This window comes from Haliaeetus leucocephalus, unplaced genomic scaffold (genome assembly GCF_000737465.1).
Source record: "Haliaeetus leucocephalus isolate CR32 unplaced genomic scaffold, Haliaeetus_leucocephalus-4.0 Scaffold656, whole genome shotgun sequence".
Lineage (NCBI taxonomy): Eukaryota > Metazoa > Chordata > Aves > Accipitriformes > Accipitridae > Haliaeetus > Haliaeetus leucocephalus.
The window spans coordinates 9,842,995-9,862,127 of NW_010973092.1; the positions used below are offsets into that span (position 1 = coordinate 9,842,995).

The 19,133-nt window shown below is 39.1% G+C and overlaps 1 protein-coding gene across 2 annotated transcripts in view; it reads right to left on the reverse strand.

Annotated features, from left to right (window-relative positions):
* RNF145 (ring finger protein 145) overlaps positions 1 to 19,133 on the reverse strand; it is a 46,164-nt gene that overhangs the window by 13,208 nt on the left and 13,823 nt on the right. For both annotated transcript variants that reach the window (XM_010579002.1, XM_010579000.1), the window contains exons 3-5: positions 12,734 to 12,842; positions 6,903 to 6,994; positions 1,770 to 2,005 (exon numbers count right to left, since the gene is read on the reverse strand). In XM_010579002.1, the coding sequence (XP_010577304.1) occupies positions 1,770 to 2,005; positions 6,903 to 6,994; positions 12,734 to 12,842 (437 nt within the window). The remainder of the gene's footprint in view (positions 1 to 1,769; positions 2,006 to 6,902; positions 6,995 to 12,733; positions 12,843 to 19,133) is intronic.

Here is a 19,133-nt window from a genome sequence, read left to right on the forward strand (position 1 = left end):
GCAGCATACAACACCCTTCTTATAAATACAGTGCCACATTACAAAGTTTGTGCCATTTTCTCTGTATTCCCAAGGAAAAAAACTTCATGCTCTCTGCATAAAAACTCAGGACAAAGACTATGATCAGTGTCCAAAGGCCACGTACAAGGAATACTTCTTCCTCCCAGTTACAATGCTGTAATAGAGCCTGGCATGCAAAGATCTGAAATACTAGTGGGCAGCAGAGACAAGCAATCCTAGAGATGAGGAGACATGTAACAGCTGTATTTAGAACACAATTCTGACAAAAAAAAAAAAAATCTGCAAGAAACAACTGTTTCCCCCCTCATCCCAGAATGCATTTGCAACTAAAACATCCATAAGATGAAGTCTTTTAAACATAAGTGTCTAACAAAACATAGATACATGACTCTCAACTCTGAATCCTATCTGAATTTGACTTCAGGAAGCTAAACTCTGCGTCCGTTCATGCACATGGAAAATGGAAGTGCTGGTTCCAACCTGTTCTAAGTCTTCGAGCTGCACAAAGACGTATAACTGCTTTACCCCAAACATTACCACTCTAAGTAAATAGTAAGCATGATTTTCCTCTTCCCACTGGAAAACAAGGATATTGAAGCTTTGCCAGTTAGCTCCCGACTTAGTTTTTAATCAGCAAATCTACAAGTTAGTTATGGATGAGATCAGACCATGCTAGGTGCTGTACAAGCACAGAAGGATAATCCTGCTCCAAAGACCAATTGCATACAAAATAAATAACCAGACAGTAATGATCAACATAACAGGCTGAGACCCTGGGACACCAGACACCTACTGCTGCCAAGTTTTTGTTTGTGTATGACAGATACGACAGCAAAGAGCTTTAAAGAGGGCTTTGAGAGAGCTTAATAAGTTAGTTTTCAGACTGTTTCTGGCCTGAAGAGCAGAAGGCAGAAAACCAGTGGCTTGGTTTGAAGAAAGTCCAGCAAGTGGTGAGAGCTGAAATAGTGGGTCAGTCAGAAGTCAAGCACGCATCAATCTTTTTATATTGAAACATACAGAAGGATGCATATACACATTTTTTAATATAAAAAAAATGTGAGGTGTGATGTTTCTGAACCACTAACAAAGTGTCTTTTCAACTGAATATATATCAGATGTCGAAGTGTTAACAAAATGGATACACAGCAGAAATAGAGAAGACTATCTGACAAGTCTTTTGTTAGAGGTCTCAGCAATGCTGCTGTTCTAAAGAAAATACTACAGACCTTTCAATTCACTGTCCCAAGTTACAAATCACTGACTGTAAGTCAGTGATTATTACAGTCAAAATCAACTTTAGCGTTACCACCAATTTAACACTACTATAATTACAAATGCTTTTCATACAGAAGGCATTTCTTGAACAGCTACTACAATTAATGCACAGGGACTACCTTGCTCACTTAATGAGGCTGTAAATAAATTCCATTCTGCCACAATCTTGTATTTTAGACTGGATCTGGGAAGGACTAAGCAAAGTCCAAGCAAAGTGGACACGCTCAGCTGGTCAGCAGCATACTTCAGACCAGTGTCATAACTCATAGGTTATGCTCACCCATACAAATTATAAGCTACCATAAATCGAAGAAAGAAGATGCTATGGATAGGAACACATTTGGTTTGCTAAGAAAGCATGAGTTAACACACACACAGTTGCACAGCAGACAGCCAAAGAATTTTTTTATTTCTTTCCCGCAAAAAAAAGGATCAGGCCAAAGAAAATAAAATTGTTACGTTCGCTGTCTTACCTGGACAAGCTCTCTATATGCAGATTTTGCCAAGTTATAGGGCACCAGAAGATTTGATGCCAGAAAGTAGAGAACTTCCAAACCAGTGAAAATCATGGCAAATTTGTTGATGACGACAATGGTTTCCAAAGGGACCAGGCAAAGTCGTGCCAGCAGAGGGAGCATGTGAGCAGAGAAAAGCCAGATCTGTTTTGTTTTCATGACGCAGGAGCAGAGCGTACATACCACCAGCTGACCTGAAAATGCGACACAGTATTTTATAATCAAGCTGATTATCCCCTTCAGGAAAAAAAGTATTTTAATACATTATCTTTCCATAACACAGTTATCAACATCCAGCATATTATGACAGTTCTAACTAGGACATATCTGTTATGAAACCAGGCTCCTCTGCATCTTTTGCTGGGTCACAAAAGTTACCGTTTTCAAACTACGCACGCTTTCGCTTTACAGATTAGTGAGATGTAAACCCAAAACACATGCAGAATCATACTGAAATTAATATGAAGTCCCAGGAATAAATCATGCAGAGGATAACCCAACAAGTCATCCCTCTTTTTCCTTAATATCCCCAGGTCAACTTAAATTCCATCAGTATCTGTATACACAGCAGTAGCTCTTCTGAAACCCAACTATACTACTATTTCATCCCGACCTATGCAAAAAAAGTAATCAGAGGTCCCAAATGGCTTTTAGAGCAACAATATTTATACTGTCAAGAGGAATTACTGGCCAAGAACAGCAACAGGAGAACAGCCAGGTCAGCAGCTGAGACTTCAGTAATTTCGTAATCCCCTGAGGCAGTTGCTCAAAATTATCACTGAAGCTTGCAAGTGACAGATAATTAACAACTAAATTCTCTTTAACGGTTGGCAGGGACACAAGCACATCTCTCCCACACACCCAGAGATTTGGAGAGTGGTATTTCTAGAGCAGACCACTCCAGTATAACTGCTCCCATTAGAGTCACTAGAAGCTGTACCCTTTATCTCAGAGGAAATGGAATAGGGTGAAACGCACATTGCCTGGATAAGAACAATTCTCACTCATCATTTTGCAGTAAGGAAAAGGTTTATTGTGCATTATTTAAAAGCAGAACCTTGTTCACCATCTATGCTGGCTTACATCTGTAAGCCACAATACGTGGTACTAAACCCAAGTGCTTATGCTCCATTTTGGAGCTACCTCCACTAATGTTTGCATTTCACAACTCTTCCCCAAACCAGAAGTTAGCCTTAGCAAAACAGAGTAACAAAATCAAGGCTGTTAACATCTCTAGGTCAGCGCTAACTCCATGTGTTCACAGAAGCTTACTGACCTTGTAAGCCCTTCTGGATGGGTTGGGGAGGGAAGCTGCGAGAGAAGAAATAGCAGTGCCAGGGTTTTGCTTTCATTCTGCCTGGCCTCCCCACCTAGGAAAGGACTTCTGCTTTCAAAATAACTGCAGCTGAGCTGAAAGCAATGTCTAATCTCTACTACTTAAGCATACAAAGTTCTTCCTCCTTCACACTGTCCTCTTTCAAGTTTAAGTCCTACTGTCAATTTGCTAGATGTGTTTTTGAATTAGCAGATGTCCTTTCAGAACAAGCACCCTTGCTCTCAGCAAGACACTATCAGCATACTAGATCTTACAAGCCTCAGAGAAAGTCACTTATCTTTTTAGAAGATCAACAGACCCAGCTCTGAAGCATTCTCCCTCTGCTTTGTTGTTCTCTGCCCACAGACACACTGCTACAACCCTATTTAAGATACCACCAGCACACTGCTGTGCTGTAATATTCAGGAGCCCAGCACAGTCAGCTTGCGAGGATTTCTGCGACTCATGGTAACTAAGGCAACCCAGCTCCACACACAAAGGGATACAAATATCAGCATCCAATATGTTCTTCAGGATTTAATAACAGTGTCATCATCTGAAATAAAATATTGCGACAACAACATGTTAAACAATCCAGCACTCTTTCGGATGACTCTGAAGCTCTCTAATCACAAAACAGGACCTCTGAGTTCAGTCTCATCACACGCAACAGCAAAACCTGCTTTCCTCCAACAGTGATGTGCTGAGTATGCTGGTCATCCCTGCTAAACTCTCTGACGCTCCCACCTGTTTAATTTAAACACTGATCAAAAGTTATGTGTCATGGGAAGGAGAGCTGTACACCATCAAAGGAAATACACGGAGCACTCTCTGGAGGCCCCGATCTCCTTCCTGAAGTCTGCATCTTGTCAATTCTCAACCTCTTCAGGAAGGGCCTGAAAATGTCTCCAATGGAGCTTTTAGTGACTGGTACTTCCCATTTTAAACTGGGATAGCAGCACCTTAGCTCAGGACAGACAATTTCTCTCTGCAGTAAATCACAGTTTATCTCCATGTAGGGCTGTGCACTGTCAGTCATTACACATAACATAGCAGGATCAGTCAGAAGAAATTAGTTTGTACCTCATATCAAATCATAACAAGATTTTAACGCTCTAGCTCTCTGTTAAGACTAGCAAATCCAGCTGAATGTTTGCACTCTGTAAACTTAAATGCTGTGGCCTGAAAACTGCCAGACACAGCTAAGGAACCCGACAGCTGGAATCCTCCTGCAGGACACCAGGCTCCTCTGCTAAGGAATAAGGCAATAAGTAAACAATCTATTGCTTTAAGCTCCTGCCCATTCTTTTTCCTTCCCAAAACCTCCACAAATACATTAAATGGTGCCAACAAGTAGCCAAAACATCCCAGCCGGTAAGCTAGTGGAAAATGTGCAACAAGAAAGCCTATGCAGTACAGCCACTGTTCAAGCCACTTTGAGTGGGGAACTGTCTTTATTTCATTCCCAATTTTAAAAAGCTGACGTTAAATTGACTAGCTATGTTATTAACTGTTATTCAAAAAACAGAATATATCTTAAAAGTTAACATATAATCCCATGATTGCATTAGAAAAAGCAAGTCTTCATGGCAGCATCACTTCCAAAACCACACAGCTTTGTGAGCATGTCAGCTGTGAACATTACTAAGTAGCACACTCATCCAAGGGGCAGTCTTCAAAGACATTTATTTCCTCCATCCAGCATTTAGGAACGTATTAGTAACCCCAGTCAACAGTCATCAGACTGCGTTAGATGAAGGGCAAGAAGTGACTATGAGAGCCCATTCCAAAAGCACTAATGAATAAAAGCATTAACAAAGCTTACATTTGTGAACCAGCTGGCATACTGTACATCATCCCTTTAATTCTGACCAGAACTTTTAGGAACCAAAGCTGTATCAGTAGCACCATTATTCCCCCATGCACCTGCCTCCGTGCCTTTGTCAACAGTGCTGCAGCACAACACTCTGGCAGAACATGTAAGAAAAACATGGAGCAAAGCACCTGTATATTCATTTTGCTGTGAAGACAACATGGTTCAGTGCAATATACTCCTGAGACACGGAAGTTTGCACTGGATAAATACCTTTGTATGTAACAGATTTGAGAAAGTATTTCATATTTATACAAAACACTGTCAAGCGTCATAGCCCACTTTCACAAGTCTTCCCCAAAGATAACCGCTTGCCATCGAGACTAAAATTACACTGTCAAGTTGGCTTTAAAAGAACAGGGGAAATTAATAATGGTGATATTAAGTATGTTAACGTACACACATTTGGTAGTACAGTCAAGCACCTACTTCTGAAAAACAACTACAATAAGGGGACACTTCAGTCTCACACCCAGTACAACCCAAAACTGTATTGGATAAAAACAGTATTATCTTCTTCTCGCTTATTTTTAATCCATATTAAAACCTGGATGAAGCATAATGGGTTTGACTCTCGGTTTAGTTTGTCTAAATGTTACTGAATATCACCATGCCTCCTGATCTCTTCATGCCCAGGCCTGCCTGGTGCTTTGTGAAGCTCTCTGAAGGATTCTGCTTTATCATGGGACCCTGCATTGCACCTGACTGATTCGAAGGACTAATTACAAACATTTTCTCATAGAAACATGCTAAAGGCTTTAGTTGTACTTTGGTGTCATTTGACAAGACAGCAAAATATAATATATCTAGAAATTCAGAAGAGAGAAGAAATGATATCTAAAGAAGATTTCCTTTCCTTGAAAAATACCTATGTTTTTTCTATTAAAAAATATTAAAAGCAAAGAGAAATGCCACACTTGAAAGTTAGAATGCAGGCAAACAGGAGATGTATATATTCCGGTAGATCTAACATACTGTAAAGAAGTAAACCCATTTATATCTGCCAGTAGCAGCTGCAAGTAAACAGAAAGTAGCTGAGTTTTGCCAACAGTACATGGCTGACTAAATCTGTCAATAATCTGATGAAAACCATAGATCTTAGTGAAAGGAATTAAGGAAGATTTTTCTTCCAAGCTTGTCTCAGGCTTAATTTTAAAATACACATGGTGTGTGTGTATTCCAATATCCTCTCAGTACAACATATGGTATGGCGTAGCAACCTTAACATTGAATTTATTCTCTTCCAGTCAAAGTTCAAAGGGTAAAGAAACAGTCTAGAAAGTCCAATTCTTCAGGACTTATTTGGGATTTTTAAGTAGAGGAGTCATTTCTGCCACTAATCAAACAAAATTTAAATGTAGTTTTGACTTCTTACTCCTTAACTCTTTAATTAGAAATATCCCTGGGACTCTATTTTAAAAAAAAAAAAAAAATTAAAAAAAAGCCTGTAGTCCCATGCACACACCCACAAGTCTATTTCACCAGGTTTTTTTGTAAGAGAATGATAGTGTTCATCTATAAAGCAAACAAAGAATAAATAACTGTACAAGACTTCCATTGACAAAAGCTCTACAATTACACGTTACTATTCTACTTTCCACCTAAAGATTATTATAGGACAATCCAGTCCTTCTGAATCAGACTGCAAGTCTGAGACGAACATAGGAACAGAACATGACAAACAGACCTAGAAAATACTTCAAAACTGGGAGTATTGGTAAATCAGTGGCATAGAAAAAGCCAGGCAGGATACACCTAGCCTCCCATGCTTCTTGCATATTAATGAGAATCACAGCTACTGAAAGCGGTGAGATTTGAAACCAAGAGGTAAAACGTGCATAGGTTTAAATGAAGAGAATTAGGCAGAGATCTCTCCTGCATCACAAATATTTAAAGCACTTACCTACTAAAGCAGTCATGAAACGATTCATAGAGAGAGGTTCCAGGTACATTGGCCCTTCATATCCTGATTCCAATTCACTCCTCACATAATCCCTAAAAAAAATAATAGTTTGTGGGTTTATTTTTTTTAAGATCCATCTGATCAGACAAGAAGCAATTTATTCATTCCACACATATGTAACTTCAGTGTATGTCACAGCCAATTAACTAAACTACAAAAAGCAATATTAACACTACTGTTACAGCAGCCTCACTGATGTAAGGAGTTAACTGAGGCATGACTTAAGCAAGAGAAGTATTATCTGTAATTAGACTCACTGGCATAGCTGTAAAAATCCTTTGGGACATCCAAGCTGTTCTTCAGATTGTGGCCTGAAACTGCTTATTGACAAAGCCTCTTAACCACCATTCCATTTTTAAGTATCCTTATTAAGTGTTCTTCTTCCTACTAATAATTTTTTTTCCCACCAGCTCCATGTGAAAAAAAAATCTGAGAGCTTGACAGACAGGTCTTCCAATTTAATGCTTACAGAATTTCGCACCTAACAATTTCTTTGCATTGCATTAAAAAACAGGTATGAAGGAAAAGTGACAGTCATGCACTAGAGTCAGGAACAGAGCTGCTTCATAATCCTTTTATCCAACATGATTTAAAAGTTTAGCTCTATCCTGGAAAACTTGGCGGACCAACCAGATACCCTCAAACTGATAGACTACTATTGACAGACACAGCAAGACAGTCTGAAAATCCAACAGGATATTTGTAATTTCTCTCAGAAAAGGTTGGCTAGGAGGATGGGCTCAGGCAACCAAAGAAAAATGGAAGAACTTTAGGAGACTAAGCATTTTTCTGCTTTTGGTAACCATCCACCAGCTCCACCTTCAAGCAGGCTAGCATACGTAACAGCAATGTAACTCAAATACGAAATTCACACTGAGGGGAATCATTTTGCACTTTCAGAAGGCGATCCTGGAACTGCACAGTAGTAATCCTCTAGTGGCTCCTTAATCCCCTGCCCTGAGACAGCAGGCAATACTCACGACCCTTTGCATCCGGATCTCCAGCCCCTTTTTCTGCCTTGCCCTGCGATCCTTCCTTCTCCACTCCCAGGATGGCTGCTGCTCCACCCTTGTTATGACACTACCAACTCTGTCACTAGCAGCACAACTAAGCCTGTGGTCACACCTGACTGACAGTGTCCAGTCATTCATGTCTGGCTGCATCACATCCCAGGAATGCCAGACACACTTGATCTGACCCCACATGGAGCAAGTGGAGTCTGTTTGCTCAAGAGGCATGGCACATCATTTATTACGTATTTATTTATATCAGTGAGGCAAGCCACACTTGCTGGGAACAGATGCAGTCAAAGCAAGGCAAACAGTACTGGAAACCACAACCAATACAAGAATTGCCCTTTTTATTTCAGTGCAGAAAAATATGCAACTCGGTGCTACTGGAAGCATTCACTTCCCAGAAATGTGGAAATACACCCTTCTTCTAGTACTGGCTTGCTACCCCAAGCTAAGGTATTCACATTTTCATTTGCAAAAAATCTCTGGAATTCAAGGCATAAATCTCAAAGTACTAAAACAAACACTTCAAAGCCTGTTCTTCATAGCTGACAACCCTGCCTACTCACTGCAGCTTTTCAAGTGTCATAGTATATGTGAGGTATGTTGAAATGGGTTCTTTAGACTGTAACCTACAATTAAAAACACAAGACGATTGAAAAGGCTTACTTAATATGACTGATTCTGGATAGAACTTTCCCCCTTGTTATCACGGTATAGCTAAGCACAAGGGTTTTTTTCTACCTTCCAACATCCACATAGATGTAATCTCTGGGACAAAGTTGAGTATTTTTTTTTTATTTATTTCACATGAACCTGCAGAAAGCACTTTCTGAAAGCATTAGCAACACAAACAGGATAATCCATCAGAGTTACAAAGGGAGAAAAAAATAACACCATTTGCAACATGCTGAAGATGGCTTTTTGTATTAGCAATATCATGCTCCATCCTCAAATTTAGGGTGAAAAGACTAGCTATTTCTAAATTGCTAGAAGGAAAGCAGCGAAGACATCAAGTTTCTTCTATATCTTTTAGGAAACAGGTTACAAAATCATTCAGGATACCAACCGTAGCAAGATGACCTTACACAACTTAGCTAAGACATACCAACAACGCTGCACTTAAAAGTTGCTTCTTAACACCAGGAACATGCCTGGAGATGACCCAAATTCCTTCAAGCTACATTTCTTGCTGTTGTCTATCTGCTTCAGTCATCTGCACAGAGGTCTGTACTTGGCTTAATTCTTTAAGTAGCTCTCATTAACTGAGTTTTAGGCCTACTAGCTTGGAGAAGCAATGTTTTAAGATCTCCTAAATTTTTTAAACAGTATTTGTAGATGATGTCTGAATAAGGAAAGTCAAAGCAATGATTCTCTTATTACCAGTACAAACACAAGGATCTTTTGGCACAGACACCAATCAGAAGATGCCTCGAACAGCTGCAGTGCCATACAAGATGCTGACAAGAGCAAGTGCCTGCACTCAATTTTGATCAATTAAAGCTGTATTAAGCTGCAGCTTTTACATTTGAGAATTGTTCACTTTACTGCAGCAATGTAAGAAAACAAGAATGCTAAAATCAGTATTTAGTAGTTAATGAAATGACTGAAACTACATTATTACTTCAGAAAATTAGAATATAAGAATAAAGCTTAGATCAGATTGCCTGCTGTTCATTCTGTAGATGCATTCCCAGCCTCATTTAATCAAACTGCTGGATTGTTAATATATATTCATGGACAGCCATGCCTAACATTGCTCTAAAAAGGTACAGTGCTTCACACATGACCATTTTTTGTTACTGAAAGTGCAGAAAGGTCGTCTGTTATTAGAAATATGCTTTGTAATTGACTGACATAAGGCACAATGGTTATCTGACCTAATTGACTCATACTGCTGACATTTACTGTGGCTGATTAATCTCCACCATCAACATCAAACACACACTCTCATAGGTTTTAAATGTCTACAGACAGCCTTAAAATTAAGTGTATTTAAAGATTATCCATCAGAAACAATTCAGTTTCTTACTCCACCCCCCCCAATCTTCTCATTTTAAGCTCTGCGAGGCTCAACACTTGGAATACAATCGTAACAAAACTGCAAAACATTAAATAAGATAATGATGTAGATTCATTTTTTTAGCATTAACAGTGTGTTTAATTGCATCATTTCTTTTCTGCATAACTGCATAATTTATTTTCCCAAGTTTTATTGCTGGAAACGGGGAAAAGAAATGCAATCCTTTTAAGCAAGACATTCATGCAGCTACATATATAAAATAAAACCAGCATCAATTTTCCTTGTCAGGAGCGGCAAGATTTTGTTTTTTTAAAGCTGACTTCTCCTTTTTCCATAAACAGATGGTGTATTATCTCCACCCAAATTGCCAGGTTAACATGCCACATACAAACGTAGCATTTTCTTGGACTCTCCAAGTGTTCACAAACATTAGCTAACATCAGGTAATCAATCTTTACACACTAAGGTAATTCTCAGTCTTGCAGATAAGGAAATAAACACTTAAGAAGTGAGATGACTTGTCAAGGTCAGATAGACCTGGAAGTCTGAAGTCAGAGCTTAACTATAAAATTCAGATCTTCTTATTCCCAGACTTGCAGCTGAACCGCAAGCTATTTCTGGGGTGGAAAAAAAGCACTGAAAGCTGAAGTCTCGTAACAGCTCACAATTTCCAGGACACTGCAGAGTCACAAGTGCCAGCTGATTCTGGTCTTGTTCTATAATTTGCATTAACCAAACTGCCCTCAATATGAGACCTCTTCATCTGTCTTAAATAGCATCCCAACTGGTAGTGCATGCAAGCAATTTACTGGAAGTTTTCAGCTCTAAGCAGAATTATTAACAAAAACACTCAGGAACAGTTTGCACATGTGACTACTGTATGTCTTGTTATGATCAGTCTGCTAAATAGAAACATCAGTTGGAATTGGATGGCTTTGGCAATAAAAGGAATAGCTCCACTAACATTATATTTGTGTTACACGTTACTATTTTCAATATGAAAACTAATGGTATTCAAAGATCCTTTTGAAAAGCTAATGCAAGTGTCACTTGCCACATTATACAAAGGCTGCTGCTGAGAACCCCTTGCACAGTGCTTCCTTCCAAACCAAGTCAGTCTTATGTCTAGGGAATGGGTAAGCTCACTCAAAAGTGTTAGCAACTACATTTGCTTTGCAAAATAGCTAGGGAATACTGCTGGACTATTTGAATCCAAGACATCTTTTAATTAAATATATTTTTTGGTGCCAGTTGATGCAAGATTTAATTAAAGTCTTTATTAACTCCAGAAGCATCAAATAGAGAAAGCTTAGTACGCACACGCCGAACAGTCCAAGCAAGTTATCTAACGTTTCAATGAAGCCTGTAACGTCTCAAACCTCACAAAGCAATAGAAGTCACAATTCACATTACACAGAAACACAAACAAAAAAGGTATTAAAATCAAACACAGTGCTATCCCTTAATGTATCAACCAATATCCATACCATCTCCCTTTCTTTTTTAAAATTTGAAGATCCAGAATGGCATAAAGATCTCTAGCTGTAAATGTTCTGGACCAAAGCCTCGCCTCTGACAGGTATTTGTTACTAGCTTTATTTTTATTTAAACGCAAGTTCTTAAATAATGTTTAGGTTGCTTTTTCTAATAAGTAAGCCTTCAACCCTGTAAGAAACACCCACAAACTGTACCTATAAAAACTCAGGACTCCCCTGAGGGTGATAAAAAACCCTCTTTCCTTCCCACCCAGGCAATAAGAGGCCACAATTCCTCTCTTGCACCCTCATCCATTCATGAAATCATTAACTGCAACTCTGACAGCCACAACAGTGACGTGTCAAGTCACCACAAAACCTTCGTTAACACTCCACTGAACTGCAACATATCAAGTAAGAAATATTCCAGCAAATGCTTTACAACAATTTTGATGCAGAAATAACAAACCTATCACTTCACTTAAATCAATCAAAAGCACACTTTTAAATGTTTCCCATCAGCAGGCATCAAAATAAATCAGGCTCAAGTCCATATTTTCAAAACTTCCCATGTAAAGCCATTAATGTGATGGCGCTTTCTTTGGTTCCAATTAAACTTCTTGTCAGTATGACAGTTTACATTGGCTTTCAACAGATCTAGCTGGAGCCAAAGAAAGATGATTGACTCCGTCTTGTCTGACTCGAGTTCTTCAGCCTCTTGCTCTGAGTTTTAGATCCAAAATGCCTTTTTGTTTTCATTGTAAAATGTATTACATAAACAAAGATGAATTTAAGAATAAATTCCACTATTACTTTACTTCTACTATCTTCCACATCTCTATTTTCTCTCTCATCATAGGTGCCAGAAAACGAAAAGTAACGTCCTGTCTGCTTTGTAGAATGCTCCAGTGTTGAAAGCATGTTAGCCAAGCCATTGAGTAACTCAGACTACTACATCAGAGGCCACATTTAGTCTTGTGGTAAGTGCTTTCTCTCCTCAGATTAATAGACATTACATTCTACAGAAATGTAGCTTGAAATTCCTTTTAAGTCAGTGAAAATATACCAGAACTATCTGATGTATATTTAATTCTATAAACTTTTTCAAGACAAAGAACAGCAAGATATACTTAGGTGTCTGGCATAGAAAAAAGGCCTCCAAAAACCAGGCCTATGCCAGTTATACAAGATATTAACAAAATATCAGTCATTTTTCTAATTCCCAAACCAAGCTAGCAAAATTAATCCATTTATTCTTACCTGGAAATTTGGTGCCCAGCATAAAGCAGCAGTGCAGTCAAAAAGTACAGGTAAAGCTGAACCAGATGTTGCCTTGGCAAAGTTAGGAGCACAACACTTAAGATGTAACCTGTAACAAAAAGCAGAGGCTGAAGTTTCAAAAAACCCCTATCTAATTCCAAATTTCTTAATAGGCATTAACACTGAAGTTATTCAGATCTCTTTTAAACCACCTTTGTTTTCATTTGGTTTTAAAATTCATGTACTTACATTTTGCCCTCATCAAAACACAAAGCACACAAAAAACCTGCCACTTTCTTCTTTTTCCCCCATGAACAGAAATAGGTCTACCAGCTTCTGTAAGATTACATCTAGAAGTCAAATAGTGGACTTAATCCACAGTATTTTAACAAAACTTCATTAACATAACCTACGTAACCAAGGGAAAATAGGCCTAGGTCTCCCTCTTCTTCCAAGTGAAAGCAAGTTTCAGTGTTGCAGGGGAAAAAGCCTATCCATCCAACAGATTCAGTCAATTGATGTAAAAAATCCTTTTCTTCAACCAAAGGACACACAGAACACCTTTCCACACTGATTAGCATTACACATTTTAATTCTTCCACTATATCTTCATGGTTTAAAAACACTTTGCAGGCCCATAATTTGAGATGGGGACACACAGAGGCTGTTCTCCATACTAGCAATATTAAAGCACATTCAAGCTATCAGTGTTGCATAAATCAAGGACAAGACTTGGCACAGCCTGGGATTTCTAGACATTTACACCAGCAGTTCCTTCACTTCTTGTTAGCATTTAGCAAGACCATGGAAAAAGACCCAATGCAGATACAGCTGTACTCTTCAAGAACATAGCCTAGCTGCTCAGCAGTCTCTCCAACCAGCAGAACACTGATCCTTTTTTTCATACCTGCTATCATTAGGATACTTAAATAAAGCAGTACTTTAAAGTCCACTTCACAACTGGGTGGTACATGTCCATCCTCTTCTCCTTCCCCGACAGACTCTGCAAGTCAAAAAACCCAGCACGTGGCGCCCTTACTAATCTTTATTTCCAAGCTCTCCATCACGATGCAGTGCGCTCATGCTCTTTCTGAAGGTCAGCTTAAGTGCCTGGCACTGAAACCCATTTAGGAAAAAATATCAGCAACAGCTAACAACTTCCTTGCAGCTAAGAACAAAACACTATAGAAGAACTTATCCTGACACTTAGAGCTATACGAGTCACGTTACGTTTAAAGTTTCATCCATCTATTCAGCAACACTAGGCACAGCCTTTTTAACTGAGTTAATTTATACTTTCAGCTTTTTAAAAATACTTCAGAAAATAACGTAACTCTAGATTAAGCATTCATAAGTAGCGGTACAACCAGCTACTATAAAACAGCTTGAGAACACAGTATGTTCCAATGTTTGAAAAAGATACAATTTCTGACTCAGTATTTATGTAGAAGTATTTCAAAGCTACTTAATATCTGCCACCTTCAATAAGCCATCTCTGTAAAATTCTACCAATAGTTAGGTCTTCAAGAAGGTAACTCACAACATGCTCCTAGAAAAGGCATCAGACCTGCAGTATGCCAAGCAAAGATTAATTCAGATATGATAGATTATAGGAGTGACAATAGACAGACAAAGCCTATTTACTTACCTTTTTAAAAATACAAACACAGAAATTATGTATTTAACATTAAAGATATTTTTTCAAGTACTTTCATAAAGTAGATCTGACAAGTTGTACATTTGTCTGAGGATGTGCCTTTTCAAAAGCTGAAATAATTGATAGTTTATTTGATTAAAATGAAGTTATCATACAAGTCACCATCATTAGTTTCTGTACAGCATCCATTTGATCATTTACAGTATACATTTGACCGTTTACAAAAATGATCAGAGGGATGGAACACCTCTCCTATGAGGAAAGGCTGAAAGAGCTGGGGTTCTTTAGCCTGGAGAAGAGCAGAAGAGAGGCTCCAGGGAGACCTTATTGCAGCCTTTCAGTACTTAAAGTGGGGTTATAAGAAAGATGGGGTCAGACTTTTTACTAGGGCTGGTAGCAACAGGACAAGGGATAATGGTTTTAAACTAAAAGAGGGTAGATTCAGGCTAGGTGTAAGGAAGAAATTTTTTATGATGTGGGTGGTGAGGCACTGGAACAGGTTGCCCAGAGAGGTTCTAGATGTCCCATCCCAGGAAACATTCAAGGTCAGGCTGGACCTGGCTCTGAGCAACCTGATCTAGTTGAAGATGTCCCTGCTCACTGCAGGGAGGGTTGGACTAGATGACCTTTAAAGGTCCCTTCCAACCCAAAGCATTCTATGATTTTTATTTTGAGCTTCTTAAAGGGGCCTGGAACACAGCACTACAACAGTTTCCTTCCAGCAACTGTTTTATACAGATTAACATACTTCTAGTTAATACAACACAGCAGATGTTCTACATCATCAGTTTTCTTAGCAAACACCTGTATTTTATGGAATTCATCTTCTCTGTTCAACACCTTCCTTCTACCAAATACACAAATGACAAGAGCAGGAACTCCACTGCAGAATCTCCATGAAGACATTTAACTAGTCTGCACCACGCCACAGCATTATGAGCCAGCTCCAGCAGCTCTCACACCGTCTGCAGACATTCTTAACACCTTGTCACTGCTGTATTCACCACCTTCCCTTGATTGCTTAGTTAGGGACAATTCTCTCTGTAGAACAACCCACGTGGCTCAACCATGTATCGTTCCAGCACTTGAGTCGAATCTCTCTAAACCCTTCCTTCTCACTGTAGCCCATGACTCACCTTCAGCTGGAGAACTAAATGGAGTTTATTATGCAGGCTTTTATTCCTCTATTATTCTATAAATAGTCTAAGAATACCTGTTTACTGTATCTGCATTTAAGCTCTGCCATCTTCTTTACCTTATTCTATCACATGAAAGTCTGCTCCTTGGCCACATGATGTACTTGAGTGGTGCTAGGATAATTTCTGTAAAAGGAAGACATTTTAGAGGGCAGTAACTGCACTCCAACACAGCCATGTTACACAGGAATATTTTATATGTGATTGAAGTTAATTCTTCTCTCCATGATCACAACTTCAACTAAAATACAGCAAGATACATAGGAGTGAAAAAAAGGTCCAAATACAAATCAAAAGATGAGAAGATTTACTATCACATCTGTGCCTTTTAAACAAAGGGCTTCCAAACAGCACAGATGCTTCTAACACCTCACAGTGACAAGACAGCCAAGGTTACTGCAGAAGCTTGAGCAATAAACTCCACTACTCACGAGTTTGGGCTGGAATTTAAATGTTCACTTTGAAGCAGCCGTTTGCTCCAATTGTTAGATTTTGAAGAGGGGGAGAGTGAAAGACATTTCAAGTAGTTCCCTTTCACTCTTATTTACAACTCCCTCTTGTGACTTGATAAGAGAGAGATTTCAACACACTTCATACTGCAATATTTGCATTTTTGCTGCAGAGGCCCTATTCCCAAAGTGGTACCAACCTCATTTTTATTGACAATGCCTCTGCCAAAAAAAATAATTCATTACCAAACCGTCTCGTTGCAAAAGAAAAGGAAGACAAGCTCAAATTCAGACATACTAGCAGCAATATTCTATTCCCTTTGTTCTTGCCCGGACAAATGATGTAATTAGTATATGGCATAAACAAGATTCTACTTCAAAACAAAGGACCAAGAAATGAAATTTCCTCACAGCAGCTTTCTCATCTAAATCATTACATTCTGTTTTCATTTGCACCTCCTCTGTCAGAATAAAACACGATGTTGAGAACATATATCCCTGTGGAGAGATTCTCCACACACAAGGATTTACGGTTTGAGAAACGGTCATCTCACTAAGTAACCTTTAGGCATGGGTTAACAATAACTAATGCCCTCTTCCATCCAAAGCTTTCTGAGCTCTACGCCTGCAATGAACGCTTCCCTCCCTTGATTTAGGCCATGCATGCTATTGTCACTCCTGGTATATTGTTCCTTTTAACTCGCCAAGTACATTTCTGTTAAGCAGCAGGGTCAGTGAAGCCCAATTCCTGAGCTGGTAAAGAAACTGTTCTAACACACGTTTAAAAAAAAAGTTAAAGACAAGGGAGAATAAACTCTTTCCTTGAATACAGTAGTAGTGCCCTAGCGCTAGGCCACCAAGAAATAGAATTGCACCCTTAGGCTTGCAGCTGTAAGGAGCACTATAGAAGACCCATTCTGCCAACCTTACAAATACACAGACCTATTCAGAAGCACAAGAAGCAGAGAACTTCTACTGCCTCCTGTGCAAGACAGTACGGATTTAGGCCCCACTGGAGAAAATAAAATGTGAAAACAATAATAAGCAGAAAAGCTAAGTTAAACATTGCTAGACAAGAACACATGTATTAACTAGCTCATGACCTCATTTACAACTTGTTGATTCAGCCAGATGAAAACCTCTCAATGTGCAATGCTCATTGTTATAGTAAGCAGCAGCTCACAGATTGCCTTTCAGCAATCTCTCTCTCTCTGTGTACCACCAAGGTGTTTCCCAGCTTCTCTTACCCTGTATTACCTCTTTGCCAACTCAGGTGTCTCAGTTTTATTGATGTGCTGTGTACAACAGAGGCTTCTGGAGCATGATCAAAGCTGCAACCCATCCTCTTTATGAAACATTTTAGTGCTCATTTGCATGATTACAGATCCCTTGTGTCCACTTCACATTACTACTCAAAGTTCCCTGAAGGTTTAGTCTAAAAATGAGTACTTTGCACATGAAAGAGTTCATAACATTTCTTAATAAAACCACACCATTTCTTGCAGTGCCAGGAAGTAACAGAACAATTGCTTGGATTCTACCAGAAAATTAATTCTGGGGGGCCCTAACTTCCCACTCACCCACATCCTATGAGAGTAAATGGTCCACCTCACAATGACTAGCAAAGCAAGTCGTGAGCCACAGAATACCGTCAAAAGTCCAGTCTCTCCTGACTCAATGCAGGATGAGTGCACTACTGAGTTAGTAATTTCATTTCAGCCTAACCCTTGACTCTCCTCATTTCAGTTTATTCAGCCAACTATCTGGCCACAACATGAAAGTACCAGTAACACAGGACAGACTTCTGAAAGACTGTATTTGATATGGCAGAAGTATTATAACAACAATTGGCACCTTTATTTTCAGTGTGTCTAATTCTCAGGATAACCAGTCACCAGACTGGTTACACAGCAGTTTACACAGAGATTTAATAAACTGTCTATGTCTAAATCATCTCTCTCAAGAGTGGATGATTTTTCAAAGATACACTTTAGAGCTCACGGTATTTAAAGACATGATGCCAAAGTTACTAGAAGATTATCTGGCCTCTGCACTGGAGGCTAGCTCAAGCCCAGAAGGAATTCTAACAGCCGCTTATTTTAAGTCATATAAAAGGTGAGACAAAAAGCTCTTGCACATCCTCAATTTGTATTAACCATGCTGTGAAGGATAACTCATCCAAATGGGGTCTTCTGAATTAACTGGGACAGCTATGCTGTCCTGAAAGGGAGACTAGTTCTTCATCTGCTGTTGAAAAAAGGCAATGTCAAACAGAACCTCTACCACCACACAGAATGACCTCTCCTGCATCAGAGGTAGCTCCAACACAGAGCTCTGGCAAAATTCACTCCACTGAAATCAACTTAGAAGCCAAGCCATTCAGAGAACACTTAATACTGCCAAAATCCCCATCAGTCTCAAGCAGCCACCAAGGCACCAGTACTATCACCACAAAGGGTAGCTTTCATCTAGCCTGTCTCACCACTCCTAACTGAATATGTGTTCAAGGCAGCATAAGCATAGTGGGATTTAAGATGTGTTGCATTTTTGGAGCCATGTTTTATCATGGCAACACCAAGGAACACGTCTTCCTCACCCTCCTACTCAGCCAGAGCTGCCCAAACAAATGGTACTCACTCCAAGAAGTTCTGTACTTTGAATTAACATGGCAAATATTTTGCCCTTCAGAAAATGTTGAAAAATTAGTTCTAAACTGAGAAAGCACACATCTAAAGATACTTGCACACAAGGAAATTAGTATTTACCCAGTCATGCCACAGTGCAACTATAAACAGAGATCAGAAAACTTGTTATCAACATCTGCATATCTCACTGAAAATAATGCCAACAAACCAATTTACTCATTACTGGGGTACTGCCATCAGTTTCAACAGCTGTTTCTTGAATTTTCACATGCATAACAGATTGGGCACTCTAAGTATAAATAATCCAAGAACTGAGTTTCTTACAGAGATTTACAGTATTGTCTGAAAAAATAAAACGGACTTTTGACTCTAGTTCTGCCATATGATTCAGAGGCTTTTTCTATAATACAGCATACCTAATGATCAGAATTCTGGGACTAATTACAACCATGG